The sequence below is a fragment of the Dromiciops gliroides genome, chromosome 1 (assembly GCF_019393635.1).
Source record: "Dromiciops gliroides isolate mDroGli1 chromosome 1, mDroGli1.pri, whole genome shotgun sequence".
Classification (NCBI taxonomy): Eukaryota; Metazoa; Chordata; class Mammalia; order Microbiotheria; family Microbiotheriidae; genus Dromiciops; species Dromiciops gliroides.
Window position 1 is genome coordinate 114,383,929 of NC_057861.1, and position 16,918 is coordinate 114,400,846.

Genomic DNA, 16,918 nt, shown 5'->3' on the forward strand with positions numbered 1-16,918 from the left:
TAAACACATTTACATACATATACATATACATATACATATACATATACATATGTGTGAATGAAGAAGGAAATGGTAAACTATCAGTATATATATATATATATATATATATATATATATATATATATACCCAAACAGGGTCATAAAGAGTCAGACATAACTGAAAAATGACTAAACAACAATGAAAATAAAATTTTGAAAGCTATTTGCTGATGATGATTATTATAAACAAATAAAGAAAATCAAGGAGATGTGGAATGAAATATATTTCAATGAAATTTTGGTGTAAAAACCTCCCACATCTTTCTCTTACAATGGAATCTTTCAGTATGTAGGAGTTACTGCAAAGCCAAGAATTGTATCAAGATGGAAGACCTTCTAAGAGGATCCTCATCATGATGGCACAGACATAGATCATTAACTTATTTCCAGCTACTTCTAAGTAAAAATCATCTTAATCTGTTAAAGAGCCCTGTTGAGAAAACTCCTGGCAACAGGATGGATTGCAAGTATGAAATCTGGGTACTGTTAATCCCCAAAACTATAGGCTCAATTTTTCTTCTGGTTTCTATTTCAAGGAACCAAGTCTTTTGGCTAAAGATGTATCACTGAAACTCTGGATTAACCTAAAGATGCTGCTTTGTCTGGGGAAATGTGGGGCCCGCTAGAAGACAACACCAGATGGATTCTATTAAGCATGTGAAAGCTTCCTGCACCAAGAGGTTGGGCTATTTATTTTGGTATGGCACCTTCGATGGGGAAAAGCATTTTATGAATATCAAGAAGGAAGAAGGGAGTCCATCTAATATTTCTAAGATACATCATTCTTTTTTGAGAAGTTTTATTTAACAGTAAAAATGATACCACCCAACCATCTCCAATGATAAAATATTTATCTGTAGTTGAAATGTGCCACTGGGGAAAAATATACAATAGATAAGAGTATTTGGAGAGACCACAGAATTATCTGCCAGTTCACCGGCTGACTTCTTTAACTATATTTGAATATGTGCTCAATGAAACCAATCCTGCCATTTAAAACCACGTGGGCTGTCTTTTCTGATTTACACTGGATGAAGTGAACAATGCTTCCTTTGTACGCACTTCATATTTTCTGTAGGTGTCTGCAGTGTTGGCATTTTAAAGTCCTCTGCATTCACTCAAAGATTTTTCTCCCTTGAGTGTGTATTCTTGATTACCCATCAAACAAGTGTTCTACCATCCTTTTATTTCAAAGAAAGTGAGCCTATACATATAAATATTTGCAGACATACCTAGGTCAGGCAAGGATGGGTTGTGATAGATATCTCTGGAGGTAATACTCAGATTATGGAGATCACAGATCCACTGGAGAATTTAAATGTTAGAATATATATACATATCCCTGTATCAGAGTATGAACTAGGTGGGCCACAGTGAATCCCAGCATTCTGACTGGCCCTTTCACTAAGGGGAAGGGAATGAACCAATGGCAGTGTTCATCCACATAGTGCTAATATACCTGATCTATTTTCTATGACACCTATGATATATTCATGTCTACATTCCAATATTCTGGGGGATTTATGATCTCATTGATACCAGTAATATAACACACACATATGTGCCTTCTTGTTAACTATAATCAATTACTAAGGGAAATAATCATGTAAAATGCTTTCATTTTATTAGTACACCCTGTTTCATATACTGTTTTTTTTAGGTTATATATGTACAATCACATTAAATATATTTCTGAATTAGTCATGCTGTGAAAGAAGAATCAGAACAAAAGGGAAAAACCTCAAAAAAGAAAAAGAGAAAAGTAGTAACAGTATGGTTCAATCTGCATTTAGATTCCACAGTTCTTTTTTCTAGATTTGGAGAGCATTTTCCATCATGAGTCATATCTTGGACCATTGTATTGCTGAGAAGAGTCAAGTCTATCACAGTGATCAAAACACAATGTTGTTGAAACTGTGTACACTGTTCTCCTGGTTCTGCTCATCTCACTCAGCATCAGTTCAAGTAAGTCCTTCCAGGTTTCTCTGAAATCTGCCTCCTTATCATTTCTTACAGCCCAATAGTATTCCATTACATTCATATACCACAACTTGTTCAGCCATTCCCCAATTTATGGGCATCCTCTCAATTTCCAACTCCTTGCCACCAAAAAAAAAAAAAGAGCAGTTATAAATAATTTTGTACAAGTGGGCAATTTTCCCTTTTTTATGATCCCTTTGGGAGAAAGACCTAACAGTGGTATTGCTGGGTCAAAGTGTATGCACAGCTTTATAGCTCTTTGGGCATAGTTCTAAATTGCTCTCCAGAATGGTTGGATCAGTTCACAGCTCCACCAACAATGCATTAGTGTTCCACTTTTTCCACAGTTTCTCCAACATGTATCATTTTCCTTTTTTGTTATATTAGCCAGTCTGATAGATAGAGGTGGTACCTCAGAGTTGTTTTAATTTGCATTTCTCTAATCAATAGTGATTTAGAGCATTTTTCACATGGCAATAGATAGCTTTGATTTCTTCATTGGAAAACTGCCTTTTTGAATCCCTTGACCATTTCTCAATTGGGGAATGGCTTGCATTCTTATAAATTTGATTTAGTTCCCGATATATTTTAGAAATGAAGCCTTTATCAGAAATACTGGCTATAAAAATTGTTTTCCAGCTTTCTGCCTCTCTTCTTATTTTGGATGCATTGCTTCTGTTTGTACAAACCCTTTTTAATTTAATGTAATCAAAATCATCTATTTTGCATTTCATAATATTCTCTATCCCTTGTTTGGTCAAAACTGTTCTCCTTTCCATAAATATGAGAGGTAAATTATTCCTTCCTCTCCTAATTTACCTATGGTATCACCTTTTATTTCTAAATCATGTACCCATTTTTACCTTATTTTAGTATAAGGTATAAGATGTTGGTCTATGCCTAGTTTCTGCCACACTATCTTCCAGTTTTCCCAGGAGTTTTTGTCAAATACTGAGTTCCTATCCCAGAAGCTGGAATCTTTGGGTTTATCAGACACATATACTGCTTTTTAAAGCTGTATTATATTGGGGTGGCTAGGTGGTGCAGTGGATAAAGCATTGGCTTTGGATTCAGGAGGACCCGAGTTCAAACCCTGCCTCAGACATTTGACACTTGCTAGCTGTGTGACCCTGGGCAAGTCACTTAACCCTCATTGCCTTGCAAAAAAAAAAAGGAAGTGTATTATCATTAAAATCCAAGACATTTAACTTTAAGACTTTTGCAAAGATCTTTATATTAGTGTCTCCTAACATGTATTAGGAGAGTGTAAAATATATATACTTGCAATATAGTTCTTACAACTGAATGCCAAATTTTTTTTTATTTTAAATTTGGCTTTAAAATACCATTTAAGAGATGATAAATAGAGCATTTGTTAAGTGCTTAATATGTGCCAGGCACTATGTTAAGTGCTGATTATACAAATACAAGCAAACAAGATAGTCCTTGGCTTCAGAAATTCATATTCTAATGAAAGAAGATGGGGTGGCTAGGTGTCTCAGTGGATAAAGCACTGGGCCTGGAGTCAGAAAAATGAGCTCAATTCTGGTCTCAGACACTTACTAGGGGTGTGATGCTGATCAAGTCATTTAATTCTAATTGCCTCAGTTTCCTCATCTGTAAAATGAGCTAGAGAAGGAAATGGAAAACCACTCCAGTATCTTTGCCAAGACATGGATAGTATGGTCCATTGGATTCATGAAGAGTCAGACATGACTGAACAACAAAAACAGTATGACCTTGTAGAAAACAATTTCTTTTTCTACATCGAAGCTTACTTATACATATTCTTATAGGAAAGGAATACTAGTTGTGCCCACCTAATGGCAATGGTGAGAGTATAAAAGCATATCATATAAGTAAAAATGCATTGTGATGATTATTAATAAGTATTTGATCACATACTGTCAATTTGTTTCATGTATGTAACCCTTGAATTGTCCAACAGGATTTTAAGTTAGGCTGGATCAGAAATTATGCTACTAAACTATAAGCTCTAAGAGGACCAGGATCAATTTCATCTAATGTTGCAATGCCCAACATATCTGCTCCTGCTGTATTGTCTGGGTACCAAGCAGTATAAAACTAAGGCCCTGAAGGTATGGAACATCTATGATCATGAGGAAGACCTGAGCTCCACTTCATTAGAAAGGGCCACAGAACCTTTAATAAAGTGCCATTGACTCAGAACCCTGCTTCAGTGTTGTTTTTTTCTTGCAAATGGAAAATTTTAGAATTGCCAAATGTAATTCATGCTTAATAACATTTCTTATTATACTTCCTAGCAACATGGTCTACGAGACGAGCAGGAAATGTAGTAGGTAATGCATAGAGAGATGGCCTCAGAGCCAGGAAGGAAGACCTGGGTTCAATTCTCTCATTGATACGTACTAGCTGTGTGACCCTGGGCAAATCCCTTAACTTCTCAGTGGCTCCAGGCAACTCCTTCAGACTATATATTGCAGAAAAAGTGCAGATCTGCATTAGTAGTGAGAGAACCTTACTGGGAGTTGCCCTTATACCATTAAAATCACTGGGCTACTTCCTATGCCTATATGTCCCAGGTGCCAGACATGTAATAGATGCTTAATAAAGATGTCCGGATTAAGTGATGTCTGGAACTGGAAGACAATGGGGTCCAGAGGAGGGAGACTAAGGAAGATAGTCTCGTCATAGGCTCACAAATGTGGAGGCACTACCCTAACTGGTGATATTTTTATCCTTTTAGCTACCAGAGTAGGCTAGAGAAGCAAAAATAAAACATATGGGCCAGGGTCAAAGACATGGTATATGAATTGTCTAAGTTTCCAGCCATATGTGTTTTGACAGCTAAGTTAAGATCTGCTTGTTAGTTCAGTCCCAGCAGAGAGGGTAGCAGCTATTCCTTATAAAATCTTGCCTGCTGAGATTTTGTCTGCAAGTTCTTTTCCATCTAAGAATGTGTGAATTCAATACAGTAGTTACTCTTTCTCTAAATCTATTCAGCTTTGCTCCACCCAAATGCCTTTAAAATGAATTTGTTGGGGTGGGGGATGCATGAATTTGTAGCTAAATGTCTAGAGCTGTCTATGATGGATCAGTACTTGGGAACTCATTTCAAGTTCCATCAGGATCCAAAGAACCATAATGGGTTTTGGGGGTTTTGGGGGGGGTTGTTTTGTTTTGTTTTTGTAGCTGCTGAGCTCTCTCAGATTCACATTTTTCCATCTGGAATAACCAGATATTTACATATTTCCTCTACCTCCTTTCCCTCTCATTCTCAACTTTTTAAAGCAGAAAATAAAGAAATGGGAATAAGCCTCAAATTAAGAAAATTCAACACCTCTCTATGACAGCAAGATTTGTGCTTAAACATCTTAATTTGTGGTTTACACATGCCACAACTTGAGGAATGAAACTTTGTGTTATCTTTCTCATAGAAAATGAAGAAGCTTCACTCCCCAGAGAAATAGAGCAGAGCCTCCAGTTGGCTTAACAGACTCTATTTCAACAGCATCAAATTGTTTGATGAGTGGGCAGTTTGCAAATCAAGTAAGTAATCTTTTTTAGGCTGCCTGGTTCAAACAAGAGCAACTATTTCTCTTTTACTCCCTTTACAAAGAATCCCTTTAATTATTGACTGCTGTAAATTTGCCTTTTGTCTGTTATTGCTGGAATTTGACCACAGAGGGGACTCTGTTGAATTGCTTTTCTCATGTGGCAGGGGTACAAGTTTTGTCATCCAGAGGCCTGAGTTCCAAAGACCCTTTTTGTTTTTCCTTCATAGTTGATTGGCTAGACATTTGGAGTCCAAGTTTTATGTAAGTGGTGCAATTAGGAAAAAGTGTGATTTATGGGGCTGGAATGCTGTCGATTCCATGCCTGGAACATACCACTAATGGTAAGGCAGGGTGAAAAAATATCCATGATGCAAATGGGTGATATTTAGTTCAATTCTATTCACAGGATTATAGATTTAGAGGAGCTAAGAAAGAACCTCAGAGGTCATTGCGTCCAATCCTTTCATTTTACAGTTGAGAAAATTGAACCCTCAAAAAGTGAGCTTGGTTAGATCCCTAGTAAGCACAGAAGGCAGTACTTGACCCCAGGTCTTCCTAACTCCAAATCCAGTGCTCCCTACCACACTGAACAACTTCTCTCATCTCAACAATAGAATTTCCTTAGCAATATTTATTTAGCTTACTTTGGGGGAGCTCTCCTAAATGGGGGAGACAATATACAAAAAACTACATACAAACAGGATATATATATAGATATATATATAGATATATAGATATAGATATATGATTAACTTGAGATAATCTCATTTAGCTGATGGAAGCTATGGAAGTCAGGAGACAGACAATAAGGGGAAAAAATCGGGGTATAGGAGATAGCTAATAATAGTGCTTATATAACATTTTAATGTTTGCAATGTACTTTACAAATATCATCCCATTTTATCCTCACAACAAGCCTGAGAGATAGCTGCTATTATTAATTCCAATTTCACAGGCAAGGAAACTGAGGCACAGAGATATTAAGTGATTTGCCCAGGGTTACACAGCTAGGAAGTATCTGAAACAAGATTTAATTCAGGTCTCTTCCTGACTCCAGCACCAAGTACTCTGTGCCATCCATCTGCCTACTACCAGTGAAAATGCATGGAGAATAAAGCACTGGCCCTGGATTGAGGGGGACCTGAGTTCAAATCCAGCCTCAGAACTTGATACTTACTAGCTGTGTGACCCTGGTCAAGTCACTTAACCCTCGTTGCCCTGCCAAAAAAAAAAAGAAAAGAAAAGAAAAAGAAAGAAAGAAAGAAAATGCATGGAGAAGGCTGTGAACCTGGGTGACCAGCCCTGCACAAGTTAAGAAAAAGGGAGGGTGGTTCTGGGGAGAAGATAATGAGTTTACTTTTGGACACAATGAGTTTTAAGATGTCTTCCCAGTAATGTGAGTATTTTGTCGGGGAGGGGAGAAGGAATTACTTTGAACAATAGGACTTCTAGGATAATAAAAAAATGCTTGCTTAAAAGAAATGCCTGTTAGCTCTAATTAACGAATAAGTTAAATTACAGAACATCCTAATTAGCAGTGAACAGGTGGTATTATTTGGTGGTACATAAACCTGTGTTCAGGATTCTGCCATGTAGGTAATGAAAGGAATGTGCTTCCCTGGCCAACTGGAAGCCTTCAAGATTTAAATTCCTCATTACACGATGAAAAGCACAACTTATCCAAAAAAAAAAATGTGTTGCTTCAATTCACATTCATTTTGGCCCACCCTGTAAAAAATTTCCTCATGGTAGCCTTGGTGCCACCAGTAGACAAGAGAAGAGAAAGATAACTTTCTTCCCCACCACAACATACATAAAAGGTTAGTGTGTGTTCTCAAGACCCTTCCATGGATATATAAATTAGATCCCATGAAGACTCAGTTCTTAACTAACCAATATCCATTTGCTGCAGCCTCCACTGCTTTACTGGAGAGGATAGAATCTTCATCTTACTTTCCTAGCTTAAAGTTCGAAGACTAAGGAGATGAATTTAGAAAAGAAATTCACTTTATCCTGGAGGCTCCTTCCTCAGAAGCACAACAGAGGCAGACTTACTGCCAAGGGCATGGCAGCTTTGTGTTTTCTTTCTCTGATGTCTAAACTTATGGAAGGGCACTGAATATGTTTTCCCTGGAAAAGATCCACAATTTTAAAAAAATCTACCCTCTAACAATGTTCATGCTAAAGATCAGAGGACAAAGAGCTCACATGGGAGCTAAAGTAGACAGGCAAAGCTTCATGAAGACAATGGGCCGTGATTTGAGTTTTTAACATTTGACAGATCAGAATTTAAGAATGCCTCAAAGGACCAACCTGTGTCAATTAAGACATTAATTTTTTTTGTTTTTTGTTTTTGAGGGGCAATGAAGGTTAAGTGACTTGCCCAGGGTCACACAGCTAGTAAGTGTCAAGTGTCTGAGGCCAGATTTGAACTCAGGTACTCCTGAATCCAGGGCCGGTACTTTATCCACTGCACCACCTAGCTGCCCCAACACATTATTTTTATCCATAAGGCAAAGAAAATAGAAAGGGTCAGATGAAAATTGTTATTTAAAAGTAAATTTATAGAGGCAGCTAGGTGGCGTAGTGGATAGAGTACCGGCCCTGGAGTCAGGAGGACCTGAGTTCAAATCCAGCATCAGACACTTGACACTTACTAGCTGTGTGACCCTGGGCAAGTCACTTAACCCCAATTGCCTCACCAAAAAAAAAAAAAAAAAGCAAATTTATAATTTGTCAATCGACAAGCTTGGTCCTTCCATATGAGTAATTGAGGGGAACATAAAACATAACATTAAGCACACAGCATACTCACATATTCTCAAGGGCACATGAACTTTTCTTGAATAAGATTTTCTTGAAATTTAACTTATTTTTCACTTACTGGAGCAGAGTTTTCTTTTGGTCCTCTTGATCTGACCATTCTTCCCAGGACTTCCACACCATTGGAAGTAATATTGCCAGATGCATTTACTGCCTTTTCACCCACTTGCTTGCAGTCTATAAACACTTTGGCCAAAGTCTTGCTAATAACAATATGCAGCTGCAGGGGGGGAGGGGAAAGCAAAGATCAGGTAAGAAACAATAAAAAAAACTGTCAAATTTTCAATCATTCCATTTCACTCCAATCAACAAATATATATTAAGCATTTACCATATACCAAGCACTGGGCTAGCAAAAACAAAAATAATACCTGCCCCCAAGGAGCTTACATTCTACTGGAGAAAATGCAATATATAGCTTAAAAAGATAAGAGGCATTCAAATATTCTGCACCAAATCTAGTAGGATATAATGCAATATGATGTGATATGATGTGAGATGATATATGTGTATATGTTTGTGTGTCCTCACACACATGTGTACACGGACATGTATGCAGCTGTGTGGCCCAGTGAGAGAGTACAGGGCCTGGAATGAGGAAGACTCATTTTAGAGAGTTCAAATTTGGTCTCAAACACTTACTAGCTCTATGACCATGGGCAAGTCACTTAACCTTATTTGCTTCAGTTTCCTCATCCATAAAATGATCTGGAGAAGGAAATGGCCAACTACTCCAGTATCTTTGCCCAGAAAACCCCAAAGGGGATCATAATGAGTCCGACATGATTAAAAACAACCCAACAATAACAACAATAATACATACATGTGGGGGCAGCTAGATGGTGCAGTGGATAGAGCACCGGGCCTGGATTCAGGAGTACCTGAATTCAAATCTGACCTCAGACACTTAACACTAACTAGCTGTGTGACTCTGGGCAAGTCACTTAACCCCAATTGCCCCACAAAAAAAAATACATACATGTGTATGTGTATAAAATCTTACATTTGGGTTCAAAAAATCAACTTCACAGATAAAAGATAGAGGGAGATGTGTCTAGACAGCAGATCATCTGAATCAGTCTCAGGGTTTTAATGGACTGCAAGCTTGTGATGAGTCAACAGTATGATACAACAGCCAAAAAAGTTAATAAGATGTTTGGTTTGCATTAAAAGATGTGGATGATATTATGGTCAGATCACATCTGGAATAATGTGTTCACTTCTGGGAAGCACATTTTGGGAAAGTCACAGACAAGGTAGAGATAGTCCAGAGGAGAGTGACCAAGATGATGCAGGCCCTCAAAATCATGCCACATAAGTGCAAATATAAAAGAACTGGAAATGTTTAGTCAGAAGACTTGGAGGGCTATGCTAGCAAGTCTTCAAGTATATGAAGGACTGCTGTGTAGAAGTCTTATTCTTCTTAGCCCCAGAGAGTAGAAGTCATAGGTAGAATTGATGAGGAAAATTTAAGCTTCATGTCAGGAAAAACTGCAAACAGAGCTTTACAAAAGCAGACTGGGTGGCCACAAGAAGGAATTCATTTCAGTTCATCTGAGATATTCCAACAAAAGCTGGATGACTACTTATCCAGTTTGTGAGAAAGGATTCTCTTTTAGGTATAGGTTAGATTAAAGTATCTATGAAGTCTTTTCCAACTCAGATTCTGTGATTAAAAATAACTTGATCCTAACAATCATTTGAAGAGCCTCACTTTTATTCCTCTCTTGATTTCCAGCTTATAAACCTTTCCAATACTACCACTATAGAGTAAGTAATGCAGTACTTTTAGAAAACCCAATATATAATAATACAAACTTATGAAGCCGATTAACTAGAAAGCATCAATTTGCATCACTTTACAAAAGCAATCTCAGATGAACATTTAAGTAAGTATTAACAGAGAACTAACCTGAAATAGCTACTTGAAAGAGAAATTATGGGACAAAAAAGTATATAATTAAAATTAACTGAAGGTTAAAACAGAAATGAAGAAACACTATCAATTCAGAGACAATTCCACCCATGGAGAGAATAGGATTGGATTTTGAAAAATTTGGCTTGCTCTCACTTTGGTGGGGGGGGGGGCGGGGCGGTACTACACATATATTTTCAAAGAGGAGGCATTAGGTAGGGAGCTTTCTGAAGAGGAGAAAAGGATAAGGGGTAAGGGGTTCTTGCACAGTTTGAAGAACTTGGCTTTGGCCTTCTGGAAGCCTTTTTATAATTATGTTCACTTATTTTATGTCCCTCAGTTCTGCTGGCAATGTGTATGGAACTTACAATTTACCTAAGGTTCAGAAAAAATTCTTTGGAATGAATATTACAAGTTCATCATACTTCACAGGATATTGTTGGCTAGCTTTTTAAGAGTTGTGAAATTTCAAATGTGGTGCTTTTTTCTTTCAAACTTTCCTTTGGAGCTGTACTCCAGATTCTAACCAGGAAAAAAAAGCAATGCCAAGTAGAATTTAGGAGAAAATGAGAGTGAATCCAAAGAGGCCACTAAAGGAAACACTTCTGGCTATGAATTACATTATCTCTGTCTCTATGAGGGCTTTCCTAGCAGAATTCAGAATATGGCCTTCAACTTCAACTCCAAACATGAAAAATAAATGTATTAATTCCATTATTGCATTTAATGTTCAATTAAGAAAACTTTTTTAGATGTTCTTTTTTATATTGGTGCCACATCACTGTGACTCCTAATCCCTGTCCTCTCCCTTACCTACACAACGAGAATTCTCTCCTATAACAAAGTACAATAAAGGAAAACAAAGCCATTGACAACATCGGACAATGGCATGCTTCATTCAAGCTTATGGTCTATTGCCTCCCTGCCATGAGGTGAGGTATTCTTTACCATAAATTCTCTGAAGTCAGGATTGGTCACTGCATTGATAAGAGCTATGAAACTTTCAATTTAAGTTCCAAATTCAGAATATGGCGTGTATTATGAAAACAAGAGGTGAGAATCACAGAATATTAGTAGGAAAAGGGAACTCAGAAGACTTTTCTTCAAATCTGTTCTTGACAAACAATCCCATCTAAAAATCCCTAGCAAGTTGCTGTTCAGTTTTTGTTTGAAGATTTCCAGAAAAGGGTTCAATCAAAACTAGGTCCTTTGGCAGCTCATTCTACTTTTGGGCAGCTCTAAAAGTTAGGAAGTTTTCCCTTATGTAAAGAAAGCTAAATACAATATTTCTGCTGTTTCCTCCCATTGTTCCTTGTCCTTCCCTCTGTTGCCAAGCCAAAGAAAACTAATCCCTTCCCCATGTGACATCTTTTTCAAATTTTTGAAGACCACTATCAATTTCCCCGCAGAATCATCTCTTTTCTAGGCTGCATAACCCCAGAATCCCCTTACTAGAGTACTATGGGCCATATGCTAAGAAGATATCACATAATATTTAGATAAAATCTTAAGAAAAGCAAACCATACCAAATGAATAAGCACCACTAATGGAAAGTGTAAACTCTTTGAGGTATATTTATTGTAAAAGTTGGAATCCTTTTAAAAAAAAGTTTTGTGTTGTGTGAGGCAAAGTATTTCATAGCATGGCTAACCTACATATTTCTACTTCAACCAATCAATCAACAAACATTTATTTAGCACCCACTGTGTAGCAAGCACTACAGTAAGCACCAGGAATACAAAAAGAAGCAAAAGGCTGTCTGTGCCCTCAAGAAGCTCACAGTCTAATGGGATTATACATCTAGATTTTGTGCCCTCCTTATTGATTGACTGACTAGATGTGGTCTGACTGGAGCAGAGTTAAATGGGAACTTAAATCCTGTGTCCTGCATCCTGTGCCTCTCTTAAGATATTAAACTAATTCAATATAATTTCATTCTGGGTTGGGAGAGCCAAAGAAAGCTGTGTGTGTGTGTGTGTGTGTTGTAGTTAGGGAGTTCTGCTTCCTTTACAACCCACATATTAAGCCATTGAAATGGATCTCAAGAAGAAGATCCTTAACTAAATACTTGGAAACATGTCTTTCCCTAGTGCCCCTGGTACAATGGACAGCTCCTTGGATTTTTAAGCGAAAGGTTCTGGGTATGTTTTCCGGTTGAGTCACAATTATTTTTTTGTGGAAGTAGAGTCGAGTAGTATAATACAGTGGAGAGAGCACTGAACTTGGAGTAATGGGCCATGAGTTCAGTTCTCTGCCTTTCTATACTATACCTTCTACATGACTTTGGGCAATTCTCTCTGAGGCTCAGTTTCCTCAGCTGTAAAATGAGGGAAGTTGGACCAGATGACTTTTAAAGTTCCTTCCAATTTTAAATATGTGTTTCTTTGTCCCTGGAGCTCTTTCTTATAGAGTAATTATAGTTTAAGTATTGGACTTGAGACACGGATGCCAAGATGTTAAAATAAAGACAAAGAATTTTTACAAAGCTTCTTGGCATTCTTTGAGACTGGAGAGGTTAACATAGATGTGTGTGTGTGTGTGTGTGTGTGTGTGTGTGTGAGAGAGAGAGAGAGAGAGAGAGAGAGAGAGAGAGACCGACCAACTTTCCAAGATGCCTCAACTACAAATATTTTCATCTGTGTGACAAAATAATTAAAGAAATCACTGATCCTTTCCAATCAACCTATGTGAGTATTGTTTTAGTTCTGTGGCTATAGATGATATTTTCAGAGTAGAAATGCTACCTCCTTCAGGGAAATTTGCCTTGTTTTATACCTACATGCTTATACATAGACACTCTATGCTCTTAGAATATTATACATAACACACACTTTAACACATACATTTTACTAACTCTCTTGCTTTGACCAGTACTGTGTAATATTAAAAGCTATAACTGACCTTGTGAAAACTTCCATAAAATATTTTCTTTATTTCAGGCCCTTCAAAGGTAACAGTTTGAAATTCCCCCTGGTAGTCATAGTTGAAGTAGGTAATTGTCTTGCCTCCATCTGTTTGGTGGGACAATGAACATTATATCAACATAATAAAAAATGAAAATAATGAAAACATGAATACAACACAAAATAGGCAAGTGATTTCTCCTCCCTAAGTCTGAGATTGATATGCCCCTTTGATTCTGACCCCTGCCTCCCTCTCCCAATCTGCCCTCCCTTTTATCAGCTCCCCTCCCTTTTCTTTACCCTTTTCTCCCCAATATGCCCCTTTGAAACTAATCCCTCCTCCTTGTGACATCTTTTTTCAGGTGTTTGAAGACAGTTATCAATTTACCCCCTACATTGTGTCTTTTCTAGACTGTATAACCCCAGGTCCCTTTGTTAGAGTACCATGGGCCATATGCTAAGAAGAAATCACATAAGATTTAAATGAAAGCTTATGAAAAGCAAATCATATGAAATGAATAAGTGCTTTTTAACATTTTAGAGTTTAATGGTTACTAAGCCTTTGTTATGTATTAGTCCATTTACATTCTCCAGGATGCATTTAGGTGCCTATTCATTCAGGAAGATGAAATCACTCTCAGTTGTACATATAGTTTTCCATCCATCAAAATTGGAATAATTTTGGGTGGATGGATATGTCAAAGTCTAACCTCCAACCAAGCATTTTTGGGCTTCACACAAATAGTAAATAGTGGGCACAGATTCTAACCTAAATCCTCTGATTCCAAATGTAGTATTCTTTCCATTATACCTTGCTAGCATCACTTGTTCCTCTCCACAGCTCAGGTTTGAAAGATGCTTAGGCAGGGTGAGAGTTGCAGATCATGACCAAATAATAGAATGAAAGTGATGATCGTCATAAAAATAACATTCACAACCTTGGTCCTATTTCCCCATGCCACTGAACTTAGTAGTGATTGATACCCTTCTAAGATACCCCCTAGATATACCAATTCACTGCACTTCAATTCAATTGTTTATTAATATCTACCACTGCCAGGCACTTTGCTCACTGCTGGGAATATAGACAAAAATCAAAGATGGAAGAATGAAATAGCATCAACTTTTTATTATGAATAAACTGCTACTGACCTTGAGTTTTGCATCTGGGACACATATGGAAATTCAAGGTAAGAGTATAATTATAAACAACTTACTTTGTGGGTGTGGGAATGGTTTAATACACAGAGGACTAGACAGGATTTCTCTCAAAAAATATAGATGGGGACAGGAGGTTATTCTGTCATCTGTCTCTCTTCTAAGGCAATGAGCCTATGAGATCCCACCCATTTAATTATTCAAATCTCAAAACTCAACAGCTGACATATTCTATTAGCAGAATTCCCTTGATTCCAATCTTAGGCTTTAATAGGTCCACACTCTCACTACTAGTGACATGGACTTTACATGACTGCCTATCCTCGGCAACTTTTGTAGCATGGAGGTTGGTATATAGGAAGCATCTAATAAATGCTTTACTTGCATCTTCCCCAGAATAGAAACTCTAGTTCTCAGCTCTGTCTACTCCCTTTCTCACATATCTATGGATGGATACTATCACTTAAGAAACAGAAAGATGCCCCATAGGATTGAGAGCCATTTTGTATTTTTCTTTGTTCCATGGCTTGCCATGGTCAAAAAATTGCAAACCAGATGGTCAGTCTGCTACTGCCGAGCTTTTGTTACCTAACCTAAAACCCAGAAAGCCAATAAAGTATATTGCTAGGATTTTAACTGAAACCTTTCCAGACCCTACCAGGCCATATGCCTAGGGGCATAGCCTTTGAGAATCAATATATAAAACCAGAATTTATATATGAATATAAAGTGACTCTTCAGATCCAAGGTTAGTGGAAGGAAAATTAGACTTAAAGTAAGATTACTCAAGTCTGAGTATTGCCTATACAATCTTGGGCATATCACTTAACCTCTTTGAGGATCAGTTTCCTTATCTCTAAAATGGGGATAAAATCCACCCTTGTGTACTTCATGATATGAGGTGAATTGTAAAAGTAAAAGTCCTATGTAAGGTATATTAAAAGTGGTCCTCTGATGCCTCATTATGGTGGCAGGGATCCTAGGTTCTGCAGATAGCAAATTCTCAGAACAGATTGTTGCCTGAGGACTAGGATCACAATCCAAATGATAGCCGACATGTGATGAATATTTTTTGACTGCAGCAACTCATGGAGACTTTTTGCTAAGTTAAGGAAGGGTTATAATCTGCACTGGTATCAGGGATACCTACATGGATGAAAGCACCAATTTCTATAAGGATGACAGCATGGCACCTGGCCTTCATAATTTCTATTGTAAGGTGGTAACCGCAGACATGCATAAATAACTGAACACACACAGATACAATCCAGAATCATATACATACTGTCTAAGATGACTCCAACAAGTGGGTCAGAGTCGTTATTTAAAATTTCCCAGAGAGCAAATGGTTCTTGAGGAGTATCGGGCAATATCCGGAATAGAAAAGAGATAGTGTAGTCGGAAGGCAATCCCTCTGGATGCAAATATCTGTTAGAGGAGAGAACATAACAATATTTTAAATAATAACTGTACCTAAAGATAAATAAATTTGAGGATATGAGACTAGGAATGGAACATGCACTAAATCCCCAAATTCCATTTGTCTAGTCACCACTTCCATTAAGGCCCTTATCCCCTTGTGCAGGAAATCTTGCATTAGCTTCTGTAGTTCTATTTAGCAGATAAACTATGGGTTAGGTCTTAAAATCCCTTTGTCCAGTGGGAAAAAATACTAGAGTTGGAGACAGAGTTCCTTGAATTCTGATTCTGTCACTGCTTTGATAAGTAACTTGATTTCTCAGGGCCTCAGTTTCCTCATTTGTAAAATCAGGTTGTTGGACTGCATGACTTCTATGGTACCTTCCAACACTAAATCTATGATTTTTTTGATGCTGTAATCCTACCAACTCCAAGATACTCTGGTTTAGATTTCTTGGAATAATATTGTTCAAATGTCTACTACAAATATCACCTCTATTAGTTAAACTATTAACTTCTAGAAAGAGGAAGCTATTTGATAATTATCTCAGATGTCAACATGAAAATGACACCATAATAAATGCTAAAAGAATAAAAGTCTCCAAATGAACAAAAATTATCTTAAGCCCAAGCCAATAGCCTATTTATTTCCAATAACATTTATTATGAGAACACAACAAAAGAATGCGGATGGTCCTTATAAATCACCAAAATGTAATATTGATCTGAAATAGATAGTTTTTTAAATGGAATTACATTTTTATAAGTCTGAAAAAGCGGTTTTCCCCCATTCCAATCTGACAATAAATTAATCATTCAAGTCTTTATCAAATACCTCTTATGTGCCATGCACTATGGTAGGAGCTGGGAAAGCAAAGACAGAAGTGAAAATGGTTCTTACTCTCAAGGAGCTTACAGTCTAATGGGGAAGAGAACATGTAAATATGCAGGGTTCACACATAGATAAATAGATTAGATGATAGATAGATAGATGATAAACAGACAGACATAAGACATATTCCAAGCAGATACAAGGTAACTTTTGTGGGGAAGGTGTTAGCAACAAGAAGGTCAGGCAAGACTTCATGCAGAAAGTTGTATTTGGGTTGTCTTCAAGCAAGCCAGAGATTCCATGGGGAAG

General features: G+C 37.3%; 1 protein-coding gene across 1 annotated transcript in view; it reads right to left on the reverse strand.

The window, feature by feature from the left end:
- COL14A1 (collagen type XIV alpha 1 chain) overlaps positions 1–16,918 on the reverse strand; it is a 275,177-nt gene that overhangs the window by 88,649 nt on the left and 169,610 nt on the right. The window contains exons 32-34 of the mRNA XM_043992943.1: positions 15,644–15,786; positions 13,199–13,308; positions 8,443–8,601 (exon numbers count right to left, since the gene is read on the reverse strand). Coding sequence (XP_043848878.1) covers positions 8,443–8,601; positions 13,199–13,308; positions 15,644–15,786 — 412 coding nt within the window. The remainder of the gene's footprint in view (positions 1–8,442; positions 8,602–13,198; positions 13,309–15,643; positions 15,787–16,918) is intronic.